Source organism: Canis lupus, chromosome 1 (genome assembly GCF_011100685.1).
Source record: "Canis lupus familiaris isolate Mischka breed German Shepherd chromosome 1, alternate assembly UU_Cfam_GSD_1.0, whole genome shotgun sequence".
Classification (NCBI taxonomy): Eukaryota; Metazoa; Chordata; class Mammalia; order Carnivora; family Canidae; genus Canis; species Canis lupus.
The window spans coordinates 11,196,453-11,218,710 of record NC_049222.1 but is presented as its reverse complement, the minus strand read 5'-3'; the positions used below and the strand labels follow the sequence as shown (position 1 = coordinate 11,218,710).

At 33.1% G+C, this 22,258-nt stretch overlaps 1 protein-coding gene across 2 annotated transcripts in view; it reads right to left on the bottom strand.

The window, feature by feature from the left end:
* CDH19 (cadherin 19) overlaps nucleotides 1-22,258 on the bottom strand; it is a 94,507-nt gene that overhangs the window by 20,388 nt on the left and 51,861 nt on the right. For both annotated transcript variants that reach the window (XM_038525832.1, XM_038525831.1), the window contains exons 8-9: nucleotides 19,800-19,921; nucleotides 10,386-10,507 (exon numbers count right to left, since the gene is read on the bottom strand). In XM_038525832.1, coding sequence (XP_038381760.1) covers nucleotides 10,386-10,507; nucleotides 19,800-19,921 — 244 coding nt within the window. The remainder of the gene's footprint in view (nucleotides 1-10,385; nucleotides 10,508-19,799; nucleotides 19,922-22,258) is intronic.

Sequence of the window (22,258 nt, the reverse complement as noted above, 5' to 3'; positions counted from 1 at the left end):
AAACCATAAATGTGTAGGGTATATGAATATAACTATTTGTAATTGGAAAGATTTTTGTTTCAAGTTTCTATTTAAATTCTAGTTAGTTAACATATAGTGTAATATTGATTTCAGGAGTAAAATTTAGTGATTCATGACTTTTAATCCCCAGTCCTCATCCCAACAAGTGCTGTCCTTAATACCTATCATTCATTTAGCTCATCCTCTGCCCACCTCCCTCCTTCAACCCTCAGTTTGTCTTCTATAGTTAAGAGCCTCTTATGGTTTGCTTCCCTTTCTTTTTCCCCCCTTCCCTAATTAATCTGCTTTATTTCTTAAATTCCATATATGAGTGAAATTATAAGGTACTTGTCTTTCTCTGAGTTATTTTGTTTAGCTTAATACATCCTAGCTCCATCCACATCATTGCAAATGGAAAGATTTCATTCTTTTGGATGGCTGAGTAATATTCCATTTTATATATATCCTTCTTTTTTAAGAGGGAGTGGAATGGGCAGAAGGAGAGGAAAATCTCAAACATATTCCATGCCCATTGAGGAGTCCAATACAGGACTGGATCTTATGACCCTGATATCATGACCTGAGCCCAAATAAGAGTTGGAATCATAACTGACTGAGCCGAACAGGCACTCCTGCCACATCTTCTTTATATATTCATCAGCCAATGGATATTTGGGCTCTTTCCATAATGTGGCTATTGTTGATAATGCTCCTATAAATATCAGGGTGCATGTGCCCTTTTGAATAAGTATTTTTGTATCTTAGTATACCTAGTAGTGTGATTGCTGGGCTGTAGGGTAGCTCTATTTGTAACTTTTTTGAAGAGTCTCCTTACTGTTTTCCAGAGTGGCTGCACCAGTTTGCCTTTCCACCAACAGTGTAAGAAGGTTCCCCTTTCTCCCCATTCTCACCAACACCTGTTCTTTCCTGTGTTGTTAAGTTAGCCATTCTGACAGGGGTGACGTGGTATCTCATTGTAGTTTTGGTTTGTATGCAACTGAAAAGATTTATTAAATTTGGCACTGCTTACAAACATTGTATTTTTAATATAATTTGCTTTTGCATTCTTTGTCTTCTATGATAGTGTCTCATGTTTAAGATAGTTTTTTTTAATATTTTTGGTATTCTTACCTTTAAATATTGTTCATATTAATTCAATCATATGAAAGGTTAGAGAGTTCTTTACTACTCCTAGGATTTATGTCTCTTTTGGGAATTTAAAGTATTTGTTTCAAAAAAACAAATAACTTTGCGTAGCTTTATACATATGCATGTGTATTTATGCACACATGCACATACATATAACAGAGGTAGTCCAACTAGTGAATGATGAGTGGGATTATCATTTGCAATTTGAGGGAAAATTATTTACCTCTGGATACATATAATAGTTCTAATTTAAAAAACCTGAAAATTTATCATATCTGTGTTTCTCTAATGTACATTAATTATAAATAAAGAAAATAAACAAGAAATAACTGTGTTGGAGTTTCCCTTATAGTGTTCTTCTACATTATTGAAAAATAAGAGAGAACAGGAGAGCTATAAAGTGAGAGCTAGAGAGAAAGAGAAAGTGGGATTTTCTTGGTTTTCTGGACTGGTATCCCAATTTTGTTACTGACCATTCTGTGTTTTCTGCAGTACCCCACTAAAATATCACAAAATCTTAGGAAAATGACTATTTCCAAACCTGAGACAGAAAATATTAAAAATGAGCATATGTATCAGGACCCAATTGAGGGATAGGAAGCACACAGTAATTTAAAAGGAAGAATATTAATATAAAGAATTATTAAGCTACAGTAGGAGAGTAACTGTAAAGATGTAATGAGAACTGCAAAGAGTACTCAGAAGTACAGTGAAATTATCTACAGTAAAGACAGACAAATGTGGAAAGGAAGCCCTCTCCCCAAGATGAGCTTTAGATCTCCTTGGGGAATGTTTGGTTGCAGCATCTTGTTTTCAGGACAGTGGAGTTCACTGGGTTGCCTGGGCTGGAGCTAGTCCACATTCTCCAGGCAAGCAGAACAGTCCTCCAGGGTGCAAGCATGTGGGTGGACAGAAAGGCAGAAGAAGTTGGGAGGCTACTATGGTTGCAGGGCCTGGAGCTCACAGCATTCACATTGGGAAGGCTGCAAGACCTCCCAGGCCTGGGATGGAGCTGTATGGTAGCCTTGGGAATGTACCTCTGGGGCATCTGGGTCTATACTTGTGGCTGGATAAAGCACCATGTGTATCTTCACACCGGCCAACTGTGCAGGATGAGAAAGGAGAAAACAAACATGCTCAACACAGAATCAGGAAGAGAAGACTTTTCCTTCTTCACTGTTCATCCAGTGCCCTACTTTGACAAGGCTCAACATTTCATTCACAATAAAAGAAATGCTCTAACTGGATCAATCCGTTCTCACAGGATCAAGGAACAGGTACTTTTTAAGGAGGAACTGAAGCCAGAAAGCAGTAAATGAGTAAGTGGCAAAGCCTACAACATATTGCTGTACCAAAAATGATGAAAACAATCAAAGACTAGTAAGTCACATCTAAAGCACACAAAAACAGATATGAATGTCTGGAGATCTATTTTTCTCACCAATCTTTGTCCATTTATAATTCTCTTTGTGATGTAGATTGCTTCCATTTTTTTCCTTTGTTTCTTCTTGTGTATGTGTATGTATGTGTGGGTGAGTACATGTATGCATGCTTTAAACTATATGGTGTTGGGATTTGGGGGCATCAGAGATGCCTGTTCTTTGTAAAGAGTGTTGTGGGGAAAGAGAGAGTGTAGGAGAAGAAAGAGGGATCTTCACTTTGGGATGCTTAATATAAACACATTCATACCAAATTCCATCTTCCTTGGCACAAAGGCTCCCTCAGGTTTTGCTATTATGAAGTTTTATATTCCCTACCCCAACATTTTCTAAATTAATTTAATTTTAGCAATTTACTTGGGGGTACCTCAGGCCAGGGGGCACATCATAGAAGTTTCCTCTTTTCTTTACATTGCATTCACTTTTCATTCTTCAGTCCAGAGAAGAGATTCTTTCCTCTCTGCTTCCACACCCAAATTTCCAGTTTGCACTCTGGAGAAATAGATACTGTTTTTACATCTATCCTTAGCTTAGTCAAGAATTCATACTGGGGTGCCTGGGTGGCTCAATGGTTGAGGTTCTCCCTTCAGTTCAGGTCATGATCTCGGGATCCTGGGGTCGAGTCCCACATCAGGCTCTCTGCATGGAGTCTCCTTCTCCCTCTGCCTATGTCTCTGCCTCTCTCTGTGTGTCACTTATGAATAAGTAAATTAATAAATCTCAAAAAAATAAAAGAATTCATACTAGGTGACATGTATATTTCCCAATTTGTATTTCAATGGTGTAGTTGCCTTCTTATTTTATTAACTGACTATATATTCCTTGTTTTTAAACAGAGTAAAATGCATTTCCTCTGAATGTCTACACAGAATGGTCTTAACATTTTGCTTGTAGTCATCATTAAATTAAAAATAATTATGTTGGCTGCATAAAAACCATTTCAGTTATACAAGATATACTTTATTATCTCTTAAAGCAAATATTTTTGACAGATTATTGAGTTGCAATGTTCACACATTACTACCTAAGTCTTAGGAACAAGTAAAAGAGTAAGAGCACTTTTGAAAGTTTTTACTATCATTCTGGGAGGTAAATATTGATAGCAAATTCTTGGTTTCACCCGTACTTGAAGGAAGCCTATCAAGTGAATTTCAAACCAGAAATCTGAGCCTAACTCAATCTTATTCCACATGTAACATCTGAGGAAACATGGTACAAAACCAATGACAATCCAGGAGCCACGAGAGCCCTAATACCCACCCATTAAATAAGGCATCACCCACTGTGTGTCGAGAAGAAAATGTCTATGGTAATATTGGATACACTGGCAGCACTCAAATAATCTATGTATTGATTTCAATTCATAAACCATAGTGTATTCAGCAATGTAAGTGGGAATATTTGGATTGCCCTTGGATCAGAGTGGAGGAACATTATAGGTAACCATACTGTGTATCTTTTTTTTTTTCAGATACTAATAGACCTTAGACAAACTTCTAAATTTGATAGTGACTTTTATGTGTCCCTTGAGTTATTTGATGACTTGTGGCCTTGCTCCTTATGAAACAACACTAATCAGGTGTAATGTATTCTGAGTTTGAGCTATGCACATTCCAGAAATGAGGTGAGATTCAATCATATTGATTTCATTTTTATTTTTGCCCTTAAAATTGTAGGTGTAATTCATTATCAGTACAAAATTAAAAAAAAAAAAACTTTTTTATTTGTTTTTGTATTGTGCAAATAATCTAAGAATAGCTAGTCTTTATCAGGGCATAGTTAAAATAAGCATCATTCTTGGAGATACAAATTATAATCCTTACTCACTAATAAGCTATATGATGTTGAAAAAGTTACCTAAACTTTTTGAGGCATAATACACACATCTGTAAAACTATGATGCATGTCATAGATTTCCCATAGAGATTCATACGAAACTCTGAGCAAGTCACACAACAACTCCATGCCATTGCATACAATAGATATTTTTCTTCCTCAGCAAAGTTCAACTCTCAATGTGCCTTTAAAGCTTGTTGCATCAAAAATTAGCATTTGAATTTCTTTTTGAGCAGTTCTACCTATTTTTTAAACATTGTTATTTCATTTTTTAAAATTCTTGGATGTGTTCCTGATACTAAGGTAATATTAACTTATTATTAAATAATCTTACCTTCAGTTACTGAATGGGCACATTCTGTAAATCTAGGATACATTTTGGGAACCTAGGGATATAATCTTTTTTATGCTTTAAGCATCGTGCTATTTCATCATCTTAAAAATCATTTCATTATTACTCATAAATTTCTCCTAATGTGCTTTTAAAAGACTTATATGTAACTTGTAGGATGAATGGCCTAGAAAGATGACATAATAGCAAAATAAATCTTTCCCATTGCATCATTGTCTTCTTCCTCTTTTTAAATGTGTTGCCTAAAGTATTACATCATCATTCAAAAAGATATCAAAGAATGGATACACTATCTTTTTAGTTTGATTTTATTTTTTCTTTAAAAACAGTTGAAAATTCAAGATTTTTCATTTTACATTCATAATGCCAGAAGAAAAAAACTGACAGAGGAAGTAATTTCACAGTAGTGTGTGAATAGAAGATGAAAACCAAAAGCAGAAACCAGCACTACAGACTCAAGATGATGGTGAAACTGATCATGTAAAAAAAAAAGGATTGAGACGGAGTCTTCAGATGAAGATGAAACAGATGAATATTCTCAAAATCAAGAATCAGCAAATGAACAATATGATTTTAAGGATAAAGGAAAAATATAGTCATCATCTTTTTAGTCACTCAACAGGAAGGACTTCATCACACGATATTTTGCGATAAGAATCTGGGCTGTTCTGCTTTGCTAAAAATAAATGTGTCAGTATTTTCTCTTCTTTTATAAATGTTGTGCACCAAAATCTACTTGATTTATCTTGCAAATGGAAAACTGCTGAAGGCAGAATGTATCTAAATGTAACCGGAAGGAAGGGAATGCAATGGGATTTTTCTTTTTAACTAGATTATTATATTTGCTGTTTATAAATTTAAAGATTAAATGCTTTGCAATCATAGAGCAAGACAGTCTTTCTTCCTTCAACAAAAATACGAGCTGTAAAGAATATTTTAAACTTCTCAAAGTATTAAATACTGACAAATACGTATTTGCCATGTTCACATTTTGTTAACATTTGACCAAGACTCAATTTTAGACAGGTTTCTTCGTCACTAGAAGCTCTTTACCTCCATTTTCTCTGAACAATTACAAGAGACAATTTCTCATTGCAAATTCTTTCCCTGCCCCTTTGTAATGTAGATTGATCTCCCAAACTCTTCCAATTTTGTGATGCATGATGATCTTTCTCAAAAGCCTGAAAACCATCCCTTTGAAATGTAGATATCAAGTAAGATGGGACCCCTATATCTCAGTCAATATGGGAGGGTGAGAGCCTAACTTCTCTATGAGCCAGTTACACAGCTGGCCTAATCACACTGACCAACCTCCCCCTCCCCACACATGTCCTCTAGTCCCTTTTCACTATCTCAGCCCAGGTTTCAAAAACTATCCTGAATTTTGTTTCAACAGTTGGGTTCATTTGTCTCCCTTATTGCAGTAGTCTTGACTTTTATTTCAACAATCTGGAAAACATCTTCCTTGCCATTCCTAACAAATGTCCAGTGAAATTTCTCTTTGCCACATTCTAGTCAAGTTGTTTTGCACTGTCATTTTATTTATATAGCTGTGAATTACTTACAAAATTACATATTTTTAAAGAGTAAATTTGACCATATGGTAAACTGTGAGGATGATTTTTTTTCCCTGGAATAGTGGGAATTAAGTCTATTGACACTTCCTCCTCAAAAACTGTTATACTCATGCATGTTCTCATCAAAACTCTTGTTTCTTTCCTACATTACTTGTCCCACCTACTCAGTCTACTTTGCAAGCTTCTCTTTCTTTACTGACTCCTTAAATATTGCTATTCCCAAAGGTTCTGTCCTATGTTCTCTCATATTCACACTTTTTATTTTCTTCCTGGGTGACATTACATACACTACAAATATTACCTACAAATATTCCAGTAAGTCTAAAATCTCTATTTTTAAATTTAATGGGATCTTTTCTTTTCTGCTTTTACTTGACCTGAAAGCAGCAAATAAAACAGGTAATACCCCTTCCTCCTTGGAATATATTTTTTTAGTTTCCATGCCACCATACTCTCCTAATTTGCTCCTTGCAAAGTTTATTTCCTAGTGTGTCCCAAATCCCAAACATTAATATTGGAGTATCTGGGTCTCAATCTATGGATTGATTGTCTCTGCCCTTACTCTCTAAGAAATCTCATCACATTGCAAAGTTTTAAATATCAACTACAAGGCTAATAAATTCAAACATATCTCCAGAGAATTATTGAAAAAATACTCTTTATTTCAAGAACTACTGTCTTCATGCTCTGTTCATTTATTCAACTAGTTATTATTGGGAACTGCAATGCATGTTGTCAAGAATATAAAAATAAACCCATTCATTGTTCACAAGTATCTCGGAATCTAGAAAGCACATGAAACTAGAAGTGACTCATTTCACAAACATGTAAGATCAATTCAAACTATGGATAAAGAGGCAACAAAATATAATAGTAACATGCATGGATTCTGATGTCAGCACTTGGGATAAAATATCTCTCTGTCCTTACTTAGGAAGTAGCACTCCCTCGCCTCAGTTTCTTCACTCGGAAAATTAGACACATGATAGAGTTCCCTCACAATTTTTTTTGAGCATTTTTGAGAATTGCTTTAATGTTGATAATGTTGCTAGAGTCATGTCTCAGATGTTGTAAATATATATTTGTTTAAAATCATTTGATTATGTGGCATTTGAGTTCTGTTTTGCAGTATAGTTAAAATTCCAATAGGAATTGACGGGGGCACTTCAGGAAGAAAGGTTGATATGAACAAACTCCAGAGTAGAAACCATAATTTGCATGTTGAAAGACAAGCAATTCAAAGTGTGAAAAGGATATATATTTTTTAAAGCAAGATAGACACAATTGTGACCAAATCAAAGAAAGTGCTAAATCCCAGGCTAGTGAATTTTGTATTTTTCCATGCTGGTATTGGAAAATCCACTGAAGATTTTGAGCATGAAAGTCAGAAAACTGTGCTGTAGGAAATTAGTCTTTTTTGCCCTTTGCTGTAAATTTATCTCTGCCTAATGCCTGAAGCCTCCCATGGTCACTGTCAGTGAGCAGGAAGTAGAAAAAACAAATCTCATTATCAAAAAAGGAAGTATTCCACAATATTCCAAATGTAACAACTTCTGAGTTCTTGCCTATGAGCCAGAATCCGTGAAAAGAATGAATGATCCACTGAGTCAGTAAAGATACGAGTGGATTCTAATATAATCAATAGTATAGTTCTAGTTTCTACTAGAAATGTAGATTTCCATCTTTTCACAAGATGCAAAAGTTGAAAAAGGTTATTATAAACATGATTTATTATAGTTGTTATGAACAATTTGAGGAGTTAAAATGAAAGCTCCAATGTGATCAACCGAACTAGGTAGCATCATCCTTAATAGTGTTTACCATATCTGGTGTCAGGTCTCTTATTTAAACTGTGTTGCTTCCCAAATCTTCTGCCCACCTCAGCCAGATAAGACCATTGAACATGCAATTTTATTGGGTAAGTGGACCTACTACACAGGACATTTATAAAAATAAGTGTATAGGAAATGAAGTAAATTAAGCCTATTTTTTAAGTTTGAAAATAGGCCGCCTCATCAGGGGGCACTCTGAATACATTCATGTTTATGTAATGCTTATAAAATATACAAATTTAACACATATCATTCTAATAACTATAAAATATAATTGTTCTTCTGGTAATTATCAAAATACAAGCTATCTTCAGCATGTAAATATAATATGTAGAGATTTAGAAAACTGTTAGAGAAGTTATGTCCAAAATTACTTTAATTTTAAGCTTATTATATTTGTTGATGTATCCAGGTAGACAGATGTGTCTGAAAAGTTTGAGAACATCAGATATGCTAGATTTCTAAGTATATCTTCTATTTATAATTCCAAGTTCAAAGAACGTTTAAAGTTAGTTTCCATAGGAGTCGTGCGTAGGAGGTCATTTGCATTCTGTTTTTGTGATTCCTTTGTACTATCTTGTCTGTCCATAGGTTTCTAAATTAGTTGGATTTTGGATCAAGGAGGCAGTGCCACATGGAGAGTCTCTGAAAGTTTTATATTAACCTTTTATTTTATCAAAAACCCTGGGTCCTAACCAATTCAAATTAAGTAGCTTAAGTTTAAATTCATTTGCATATTTATTATAATCTTACTATTGTTTTAAAATTACGTAATGTTATAGACAAGATTTCAGAATTATTTCTGGAATACAATGTATTCTAAAATAAACATGGCCAAATAAATTTAACAAGACATTTTAAGAGCTACAAATGATTCCCATTATGTTACAATTGAATAATCCATAACGATTCAGATATACTTCATTCTTAAAATATGCCTATTTCTTACCATATGAAGTATTTGAAAATAAAGCATAATGTTGACTACTATTATTTATTGGTAGAAAATTAGAATTTCCATTTTGTGAAATCCAAATCATCTTTAACTAGCTTCACTGATAAATTCAAATCTACTGAGAATAACTGATTTCATAGTAAATATATATATGCACATAAATTCCTATACATACATTATAAATACATACATACATACACACATGCAGCATTCTGAAAACCAGTTTATATATTTTTAAAGATGTTTTATGACATTTAATAGGCTTCTATGATTTCAAATGATACCTAAGAAAAAATGTAAGGTTATTGTGGACTGCACTGAAAACAAAGAACGATCTACTTTAAGCTCTCTATTTTACAGATGAAAAGTGAGCTCCACAAGAAAGAAGAAAGAAGAAAGAAAAAAAGAAAGAGAAAGAAAGAAAGAAAAAGAAAGAAAGAAAGAAAAGCGAGGGAAGGAGGAGAGGAGGGAAGGAAGGAAAGGAAAAATTGTAAAGTAATGGTGATGTGTTTCAAAATAAGTGTGCTCTCTATTCTTTAAATATCTTTAATATCTTTAAATTCTTTAATATCCATTCGACATTAGGGTTTTTTTTTTAATTGATATGTCTGATAGAGTAGTTATAAGCTACAGGAAAAAAATTCCAGCTCATTCTCTTCATGTTTATGTTTATAAATCATGTTTCTTTATGATGAATGAAAAATTAAACATTAATTGAAATATGATCACTTACTCTATAGAATTACCAAAAGGAAAACTTTTCTTTATTTTCAAAAGGTTTTATTTGACAGAGAGAGAAAGAGAGAGCACAAGCAGGCAGAGCAGCAGGCAGAGGGAGAGGGAAAGGCAGGCTCCCTGATGAGCAAGGAGCCTGATGCCGGGCTTGATCCCAGGACCCTGAGATTATGACCTGAGCCGAAGGCATATGCTTAACCGACTCAGCCATCCAGGTGCCCAGAACTTTTCTTTATTGTATTGACAAAGTATAAAAGATTTACTATGAATCCCCAGTTTTAGCAGATTTTCAAACATTTGAGGAATTTGAAAGTGGAATGATTGAAGCTTACATTTTATTTTTTAAAAAAGAAATTTAAATATTACAGTACTCACAACATAAAAGCAGTAATTCACATGGTTAAAAGAAGCTTATTTTTATCATTTCAAAATGGGAGGAATAGTAGCAAAAGTGATTATATACAACAAATGGCAATGTTTAGACATTAGCAATTTATTGCAGGTCCTTACCTGACCAGAGCCTGCATTTTCACAAACATATGAGTCATAGTATTCAGAGAACTCAGGAGCATGATCATTAATGTTAAGAACTTGCACATATACAGGAACAGCAGAAATTTGTTGCACATTGTCTACAAATTGAATAAACAGAATGAAAATAAAGAATGTTAACGCTGTCTTTAAGGGGAAACAAGGTCATGAAAATTGCATTAGAGAACGGGTGGCATATTTCTATTTTCCTTGAGTAAAAGCTACCTGAGCACAGGATCTCTATATCATTCATATATTTATCAACAGTACAGCCTAGGGAAAATGTTCTCAATATATTGAACTCAGCCAATACTTATCAAGTGCCTTTTACCTGCCAAAGACTATAGATAGAGCTGATGAGGAAAAGTAATGAAAATGATGGTCAGGTTTAAGGACACCATCCTATAAAATCCAGCAACTATTGAGTATCTGTATATTAATACATTTAATTCTGATGAATCTATGTATTATTATCCTCCCTAGCTTTACTGATAACAACATTGAAAACTTCCTCCCACAAATGATAGATAAATGGCTTGTCTAAAGTTATAGCTGAAATAGAAACGGCGGTTTAAGAATCTGACAGTAAGTGCTCCTAATGATGGCATCATTTGGTAAGATCTTTAAAAACAAAAATAGAGAATATGGATCTAAATACATTTTAAAATAAAATAAATACAATAAAATCTAGGTGAATTTTTATGTATACATTTAGTTGGGAGGATTTTCTTAAGTGAGCCAAGAAATATGGAAACCATGAAGGAATGGGAAGATATGGTTAAATGAATTTTTAAAATGCCACCCTCCCTGAACCCCTAAAAAACAAGTAAGAAAAAGCCACAACAAGACACCAGTGATCTGGAAAAATGTTTGTATCATAAGATGAAATTTAAATAGCTCTAATTTTCAAATTTTGACAGTTGATACAAAAAAAAAAAACAATTTGGAGAAATAACCACAAACTAGAAATTCATGTATGAAAAAGAAATGATCGATGCCAGAGCTTTTCAACCTCGTCACCATTGATATTTTGGACTGGATAATTCTGTTTCAGGGGGCCGTCCTGTGCATTGTAGGATGCTTAGCAGCACCCCTGGCCTCCAGTAACTAAATGCCAAAAGCATCCCCTGCACTAGCTGTGACCATAAAAATTGGCTTCAGACATGGTCAAAGAGATTAGGAGGCAAAAATGCCCACATTTTTTGTATACTTTTTTTATTGGAGTTTGATTTACCAACATATAGTATAACACCCAGTGCTCATCCCATGAAGTGCCCCCCTCAGTGCCCGTCACCCAATTACCCCATACCCCCGCCCACCTCCTCTTCCATTACCCCTTGTTCATTTCCCAGAGTTAGGAGTCTCTCATGCTTTGTCTCACTCTTGAATATTTCCCATTCATTTTCTCAAAAAAAAGAAAAAAAATAGAAAGTAGAAGAAAGAAGAAAGAAAGAAAGAAAGAAAGAAAGAAAGAAAGAAGAAAGAAAGAAAGAAGAAGAAGAAGAAGAAAGAAAGAAAGAAAGAAAGAAAGAAAGAAAGAAAGAAAGAAAGAAAGAGAAAAGACATGATGAAAGTGAAAAAAAAAAAGCCCATATTTGAAACATGCTGCTCCATCACAATATTCACAAACACTCTGGCTCACCGGAAGTGCAGATAATGATGACTTAGTCTGTGGGTTCTGTGTTAAATATGAAAAAGAGAGATAGTGATGGTGGAGTACTGAGAAATAGTAGGGACCTTAACCTGGTTTGGAACCTAATCTATCATTAGATGGTAAGAAATAAACTACACATATCTTTGGCCCCATAATTCCTTTGGGAAGCCTATGCTACAGTCCAAGGCTCTAATATTTGCAAAGAGTATGTGATCCAATTTATTTATTCCAGAATATTTTTTCATTTCAAATAACTCAAAATAACCCAAATGCATATCAAAAGGGAATTGAGAAATAAATTAACCACCACACTATGAAATTGTGTGTGCTTATTAAAAATGAATTTGTTTACGTAATAAATGTGTGAGTGCAGTGAGCTTTAAAAATAGACTATAGGGGGAAACCCTGGGTGGCTCAGCAGTTCGGCGCCTGCCTTTGGTCCTGGAGTCCCGGGATTGAGTCCCGAGTCGGGCTCCCTGCATGGAGCCTGCTTCTCCCTCTGCCTGTGTCTCTGCCTCTCTCTATCTCTGTCTCTCATGAATAAATAAATGAAATCTTAAAATAATAATAATAATAAAATAATTTAAAAAATAAAAATAGATTATAATCTTGATTCTCAATTTGACAAAATGCCCAACTACTGTCTCAGTCACCTCTGCAAAATGGAAAAGGCACTAGTAACTAACCTAATAGAGCTATTATAAAGATTAAATTAATTAAAACATATAAAGCATGTATAAGATTATTTAGGGTATACAAGAAATATATATAAATATATATATAAATATAGCAATAAATATTAAATATTACTACTTTATTCATCTACTAACCAGCAATGCTATACACGACATTTTGCAAAGTGATAAAAAAGAGCAAGTTGTAGCATAATATAATGTGTATTTGCATAACATTTTTAATTTTTTAATTTAAAAAATACTGTGGGAAGGTATATACAATTAAAGAGTCAGAATAGGAAGGTTTCTTTGTTGTTGTTTTAATGTCTTTATTTATAATATCCTGTTCTTATGTTATTGGAAAAGCATTATATTTGCAATTGAAAGTACATTAAAAAAAAAAGGCTAATTCTCCCTGTTTAAAATAAGGGAAAAGACTTTCACTTTTTCCTCTTCTTAAAGCATGTACTTTAGGAAGCTTATAGTTTAAGTTCTTTGTCTTCTTTTTTTTTTTTTGAAATGTATATAAACCCTTTAAAAATCGAATAAATGTCTTGCCAACTTTACAACCCAGGCTTGTCTTTATCAAGTACGGGGAGCCAAATCTGATATATAATTATCAAGGAACATAGTACTCCTTACTCCCAGTTTCTGTTGGAGAGTAGGAATCTAGTTCAGCCAGGGCATTGACCGAAGTCCAAAGCTACCGCTTGTCATAAAAATCTGAGAAATTTAGTTTTCCTTACGAGAAAGCCAGTTAGCAAAAGCAGATGGTCATGCCATCGACCTGCTGAACTCTGTGTGACACGTGGTATTAGGTCTTCCTACTTGAAGGCTAGTACTTGTTTATCCTGAGAACATGATGCTTGATTCTATAATAGGGTGAATTTTCTTTCTGACTTGGAAATCTCAGCAGATTCCTGTAATGCACATCAAATTCTGGTTTAAGGCTTTTCAATGAAAAAACTGTTTTTTCTATTCCACTATGATGGGGTTGTTTTCTGGGGCAGGATGAGACTGTGTTTATCATTATTTTCCCAATAAATAACAGTTGCAATTATGATAGAAAGTGTAACTTCCAATTGATTAAACATTATAATTTGCAAGGTTTATCACATACCAAGAAATCTAGCCTTTCATATTTATAATCTTAAGATGTATCTTAAGAATTATCATCTTGAGACTCTTCTCCATTGTGTCATGCTCAGAATAAAAATAGATAAGATATAGCTATTTCTAAAGATTTCAGGATAGAATTATTCAAAAATTCAGGCTCATATTTTTTATCGTTTAACCATATGTACCCATAGAACAATATTTTTACTTAAGTAAGCAAAATGGAAAAAGTATTTCAGGCACAAATAATGTTTTTTAAACGTGGTAGGAAATTCATTTAAAGGTTTTATCTTTTTATCTTCCTGGAAAATCTGTTTAAATTTAAATTAAAATTGGTATGACTGTACAAAACATGCATATGTTTTCACAGCTTCATTTAAAGGTAGTTAGTAGTTTTATTCACTTAGCTGACATGCTGATGAATAGCTTGGTGCTTAACTTGGGAAGGTTTCCAGGAAAGAGACTAAAGCATGATGAACTTCATTTCCTGGGGAAACAAATGTTAAAACAGAAAAGATCCTTCCTATAATCAGCCTACCTGTTACATTGTAGGTTTCAATTTATTCACCTTGGGCAGCAAGTATTTGTAACAATCATGTGATTCCCAGTTTTCTACCATTCAGGTTATTTGTTCATAATATTGCTGAGACTTATATGGTGAAATAATTATTTTTTTTAAGATTTATTTCTTTTAGAGAAAAAGACTGAAAGAGCATGAGCCAGGGGAGGGGGGAGAGGAAGAGAATCTCAAGCAGACTCACCACTGGGCGCAGAGCCCAACATGGTCTCAGTCTCATCACCTTGAGATCATGACCTCAGCTGAAACCAAGAGTCAGATGCTTAACCAAATGAACCACCCAGGTGCCCTCACACAATTATTTTTGATGATACCATATTAATAAGAAACTGGCACATGCTAATATTTTCTCCAAAATTGTTCTAAAATGAGTTTAATGATGTAATGATGTAATGAACAAGAAAAAAAAATCCCAGAGAGAGAAAAAGTACATAAAAATTGGTTACCTGGTGTTACAAAAGTTTCTTCTAGACAATTTTTTAAAATGAAACAAAAATTTTAAAAAATCTTTAAAGATGAGTTAAATATACATTAACTTTGCAGCTTTCTGAAAATGTTTATCTAATTATATTTTATTTTGGAATTTCATTCCCAATGTTCTAAAATCTCAGCTTTATAATAAATAATAACAGAGGGAATATCATCTCTTTTATCTAAAAGTATTATTTTTTTATTCTAAGAAAACTGATTTAAAATGCCAGAAGCAGAACAGCATGAACTGTATAATTCCTGTACCTGGTAACATTTCTAATCACTTATTTCTGAAACAGTGATTAACTCCTAAGTATTAAATTCTGTGTAAAATAAATGTATTCAGTTTATATTCAGTTTGCCTTTCACAGGCATTTGCAAGTTTGTTTTCCTTGATTGCATTTTTAGTCTTCTTTTATTTATAAATTATTATTATTATTTTAAATATTTATTTATTTATTTGAGAGAAAGAGTTCACTTGAGCATGAGGCAGGGGGCAGAGAGGGAGAGAGGAAGGGAGGGCAAATGTGCATGTGAGTGTGGGGCAGGGGGCAGAGGGACACAGAAAAAGAGCGAGAGAGAGAGATTCTCCAGCAGATTCCCTACTGAACAAGAAACCTCATAAGGGGCTGGATCCCAGGACCCTGAGATCACGACCTGGGGGAAAATCAAGAATCAGATGTTTAATCCATTGAGCCAATCAGACATCCCTATAAATTATTTGTTTTAATATAATACTTTATAATCACCAAGATTTTAGGTTTAAAAATTTATAAATTGATACTTTTTTGCATCAAATGACCAACTTCAATCACATTTTATGAAATTCTGTATCTAAAATTACATATCTATTAAACTTCTTGTTTTATTCTATTTTCCCTTGAATTTACTTGCAACCTAATTTATTTTTCCTCAAAATAATTAAAATGTTGTCAAGTTCACTAATTTATTGTTTTTATTTTTATAAAAAGATATATTATTTATTTTAGAAAGAGAGGGAGAGGGAGTGCTCATGAGTAAAGGGAAAGGCAGAAGGAGAGGAAGAGAATCCTCAGGCAGACTGCTTAGCATGGAGCTCCTGGGGCTCCATCCCACGAGCCTGAGATCATGACCTGAACCCAAACCTAGAGCGGGATACTCAATTGACTAAGCCACCCAGGTGCCCCAAATCTATTGTTTTTAAATGTTACATATGTTTTATTTTTCTCTCTTCAAATGTAAAACAATTGCTTTAATATAAATATATTATGGCTTTAAAGTTTCAAGAGAAAATTTATTTTAAAAAAACATGTCTTTTTTACAGATATTTATTAGAGAGAGACCATGCATGTGCACATACACACACATGCACATATGCTCAAGGTGGGAGAGGTAGAGGAAGAGAATCTTCAAGCAGACTCCCCACTGAGTGTGAGCCCCGGTCCGGGCTCCATCCTCTGACCATTGAGATCATGACCTGAGCCAAAATCAAAAGTAAGACGCTTAACCAACTAAGCCACCAGGTGCCCCTAAAAAACATGTATTTAACATACTTTTTCACAAGAGGACACTGTTCTTTAAAATCTATTCAAAATATTAATCATTTCCATTTCAATGACTATCACATCACTAGTACACATGCTTTCATCAACAAATGAACATGGACAAAGCGACAGCAACAGAATGAGATGAGCACACCTCAGAGCACAGTCAGAACAAGTATCAAAGTAGAATTTAGCTAACATACTTACAGAGATTATCAACTGTTGGACCCTGACATGGTCAGACAACATGAATTGATTTAGATCCTACACTGGAGTCACTAAGTGCAGTAACTTTGCAATTAAACTTTATTTTTTAAGAATAAAAATGTAAAATGAAACTTGGTTAAGATTATTGATATATATATATTTAAATCAGAAAACATCGAAAGCAAATATTTTTCACATTCTCAGTAAGAGACAATGTGACATAGTGTGGCATAGGATTAAGACATAGGCTTTGGAATCTGGTAGGATTGTGATCTATCCCCAGTTTCATCAGTTAGCAGCTGGGCAAATAAACTGCGTTAAGTTTCAGATTCATCTTCTCTGAAATAGGAGTGATGTTTGCCTCAAATTTTTATTAAGAGCTGTAAAAATGCTACTAAATGTAGAATTTCACACAAAAAATATATTCATATATATATATACTTTTATAATCATATATATATTTACATAACTATGTGCAATTAAAGTAATCTATTTAATACAATGTAATTCCTGAAAACTCACCAATACTCATGGCCACTTTGCAAATTTTGTATTTTATAAGCAAATATCTAAAAATGTAAGAAATGACATAGCAGATTTTTTCTCCATGAATAATAAATGGTACCCACTGTTTAATGTCATTGTTATTCTCTTTTTATTTTCCTCAATATATACACATTATAATATCTATGGTCTTAGTGCAACCTATGTAGTAAGTAATATTGTAAATAGTTGAAACAGTGCAATTTCCTGAATATTATCTGTTCGCACACCCACCCACATATGTAAGTACATTATATTGAACATTTGGGACCATTGTTTTTTCTAATAAAGTGAAGCCTGTTGATCAACTGGTAAGGAGTAATACGTCAGTAAGATCTTAAGTCTCATCTGATTATTTCTGTTGAGTGGGTCGCTGAGTCTTTGAATATCACCTCTGAACACAGTATGTAGTGACATAATTAAATGGAATAGATAATATACTTTGTAGTATATATGCAAATATACATATGTATGTTGAATGAATATTTTTTTGACAGCAGCTATCTTGCAACCAGAGATTTGTGTTATTATTTTTATTTTATTTTGTAACACTACAATTTAACTCCACTGTCTTCCAAAAAAGGGTGGGGGCCAAGCAAAAATATTTCAGTGTCTCTCTAGAGATCTTCAAGACATCTTTTTGATATAATCATGTTTTTAATGGGAATTGCATAATTGACTTATCTTGCAACCTTTCATACCAATTACTCATTCATCCTTCTTTCTATTCATTCTTAAAATATTAGAATGCTTTGTGTCTCAGAACACACATAATACATCTTAAAGATTCTGCTTTCTATAACTCACATTGTAGTACCTCTAATTTAACACAAACTAAACGATATATTCTCACAAAAATCTCCCTTGAATATAAAATAAGCTCACAGCTTATATACATTTATTAAAACATGCTCTTGTAATAGATAAAATAGCATTTTATAGAGAAACGTATTTTCAAAGATGTCTATCCTTCCCTTGAACTGATTTGAATTCTTTTTCTCAATAGTTTTGTAAATAGTGATATTGTAAATAATTTGTTCTCAAAAAACCCAATGAATAAACCTCTTGCTTTTAGAATACACATCTTTGTGTTTTCTGACACCAAGAGCCTTGGCATTTCTTCTGTTACAGCAGACTTTTATTCCTTCTAACATTTGCTTATTATTCTTTGTTGTTAAGTTAAATGGAAAATTCAAAACCCAGACCCAGTCCTCCTGCAGTGTTTCCATACACAGAGCTATTCAATGCATGACAAAAAAAAATATGCAGGAGATGCTTTCCACTCCACCATATCCCCAGTCAACTGCTTAATAAAGTAAGAAATAAGATATATGTTTAAAGGTTTAAAAAAAAAAACCACACAAGCCAGAAAAGTAAATTAAAATTTATGCAAAATCAATTATAAAGGATGCATTCCAGAATATTTCACATTCAAAAATTTAATTATTTACTGAACCATATAAAGTAAGCCTATCAATTAAATAAAGGGAATGATCTTGATCATCTTTTATATTGTATTGTATCTATTCCTTTGAGCTTGAATTAATTAATATGTTTGACTTAATAACAAATTAATTGATAATTTTGAAGACACTATACAAGTAGTAAATTAGGACAATTTTATCTACTTTTTACAATCTGAAAATGGAATCATCTGCCTAATTCTGGAAGCAAAACCCCAAAACTAAAAAACATAAATAAAGACAAATAAATAACAATAACAATTGGTCCCCACTGAGTACTGAAGATGTGACTGTTAGCACAGCTTCCACTATAAGCTTAATTTGAAAATGTCTTGACTATGATTACTGTTTTTGATGTACCAATGAATTTTAGTTGTTTGACTCCTTCATATTTTTCCCATAATTTCATTGAAATATGTAAATGCCTGAAGTTTTAAAAGGCTGTGTTGGAGTGTTACCCTATCCCTAATATCCAAGTATATAGCTAACACTTTGATCCAGAAATAGAACAAGGCACAGGCATTCTGTATTTTATTTCCAGAATAGTGTCCTCATGAACTCATACAGTCAGTCTAAACTGATTATGGTTAAATGGTATGATATTACTAGACATTTTTAAATTACTTTTAAGTCCCATTCATTAGGTTTACTACTCCTTGGATAGTAGTAAAAATGTATAACATTAATTAAACATTTCTCTAAATTGAAATTTTTCTCTAAGTGGAAGATTCCTATGAAATGAATATTATAACTTCTTTCCACCTATATGTATTTTTTAAGGGTGAAATTTGAAGGGGGAGATGTACATAAGACTTTTTTTTTTCATTAAATTCATAACTTCTAAGAGAACCTATAGAAAATATATATTAAATATATCCCAGTTTTAAAAATCTTGCAAAATTTATATTCATTTTTTTCACAATAAAAAGTCTTAAAGTATTTAGTGGTAAGTATATAAATAAGCTATAAAAGGAATGAATAGACACTGGTAATCTAAAATGATAAAATAAAATACACATATATGAATATATATATATATATATATATATATAATTTAACTCCAATTCCAATAAATTTTAAGCTAGCTTCTTTCCCTACATTTGGAGATTATTGAATGGTTGAAAATATATGCTGAGCCAATGTGTGGTCCTAAATGAGTACTTACATTTTTCTGTGGCTGTAATACTTAGGTTGTACCAAGCACTAATCTCTCGATCAAGAGGGTTAGTTGTTATGATTGTACCATTGTCATCAATACTGAACACTTTGCTTCTGGTAATAGAATACCTGCACCAAAGAAAAAGGACTCTTTAATTTTATTATTTTCTCTGTATAACTGTGATATATAAAACCCTTTTGAGGCAATTAGACAAATTAAATGCGTACTCCATATAGATAATGTAATGCTGAACAATTTTAGAAAGGTGCATGCATATATTCAAGATTCCACTCAGTGAGGATTAAAAAGAAAAGAACTAAACTAAAATGGTCTCAGATTTAAATTGATGTATGCTAAATCTAAACACGTAATTGATTCTCAATCCCAAGAGAAAATTTTAACAAGTGAAGGATTTAGCTAAAAAGAAATGGTAAAAATGTCATTTGCAAAATTAAGAGAAGTACAATTAAATAGCAGTAAAAATTAATGCTTCTTAACCCTTTTTTCTCCTTTGAAGCAATGTAAAGCATATCCTCACCCTAAACTGCTGAGTTTCTTTCCTACCCATATAGATGCTTGCTAAATCTGCATGATACTATAATTACCTGATTGCTGACATATGAGAACTGTTTGGTTTTGTTTGTTTAAAGAAAAATGCTTTGATAATATTTAATAAAAATGAGATGTTGGTTTTTTTTTTTTGTGTGTGTGTGTGTGTGTGTGTGTGTGTGTATCCTCCAAAAGTAAGATAGTAGATGGAATATGCTGTTAGAGCATGCATGGAAAGAAGCCAGATAAAATTCCCTCATGCAAAGGCCTGGAAAATGATCTCAAACTCACAATGAAAGAAGCCTTTGAAGTACTCAATATGTGTTATCTACTTGCAAATGATTAATAATAAAAATTAAAGAAGAGTAATAACTTGGGTTCAATGATGACTTCTCATTGCACATATATTCCTGAAGACTTTGATGAGACATCAATGAGGTTTGCCATAATTATGTGGCAAGATGAGAATATTTTAATCTTGAATTGACAGGTCTCTAAAAATATCACACTGATTTGTAGACTGGTGTTCAGGGGGGAATTAAAATAGAAGTTACAGAGAATTCAGCTTTAAAGGAATTTGGTTTCAATTCAATCCCATTTTAAACTTTTATAAGCAATTTACTGCCATATCCACAAATGGTCACATTTCCTACTCAAAGCAGATCTGTTGGCAAAGAGCAATAGTAGTTTAATCGTTAATATCTTGTATTGAGCAACTAGAATAGGCTGTTTCTATAATAAATCATTCCAAGTAAAACCAATCAAATGTTTGAAGTAATTTTCAAATAAAAGTTTTTAAGGATCATGACCTTGCATCATCAGTAACATTTTAAAATAGTCAATATGCGCTATTTAAGAAAGGAAAGTTTTGTGCAATACATTTTAGAAAGAGCTTGAGCCAAAAGCTTAAAATGTGAAGTTTTGATGTTTGGTTGATTTTGGATTTCTTTTTTATGCAACTCTTCGTTCCTACAAAAATGCTGAATGAATACAATGTGCCCACATTCTCCCATTGCCAACAGCTCTTGCCTGAATGGTAAACAAATGGTTCTTCCACGCATGCTTCTCCAGATGTCTATGCCTCGTGTTCTTAATCCTCATATGCCTCTACGAAAGTACTATTCCCACTTCACAGATAAAGCAACTGAGACACACAAAAGCCACCCCCAGAAACAAATGGGGATTTTTCCAAGTAGGCTGCAGATCTACTAGGTGTTTCAAGGATTTTTAAGTGCTTCCATTAGAACACAGATGAAAGAGGTTTAATGACAACCTCTTCCACAGAAGACTCCTATATTCCCAAAAACCCACAAAGCTCTTCCTATTTGTCACATACATGACTACCCAGGTTATTTATCTTTTTATGTGAATGTTTGGACTTTCCTAAGGAATTGGTCTGAATTCTTGACTTGGAGTCATTCATGGCTTTTCCCTATAATATTGTTTAATGTTTATGGGATCAAAAGTTATGCTCTTTCTGATAATGTTAATTTTTGTCTATTCTTCCCCTGCCCTCAGTTGTCTTGCTGAAGACTGACCAATTTCAGGTCTAATTATTGCATTCTTTCTTAATATCTACACCCCATTTTTCTTAGACATTCACCACAAACCTTATTATTATAATTCATGTTCAAGGGATATTTTCTCAAGCTTTTCTGCACTTAACAATGACAACAATGGTGAGAATACTTTGTTAAACCAGTTAATCTCACCGAAGACTTGCTGAAACTGAGCCTGAGAATCTCCATACTTTGGAGAAATATCAGGTAATTCTTACATGGAGGGAAAAACTAAGTTAATATGAGTTATTTGAATTAGGTGTAAAGCAATTTGTTTTCTATATGTTAATTTCTTTCCTCAAAATGGGGAACACCCTGAGGGCAAAATAGAATGCCCTTTAATTTCCTTTGGTTTCT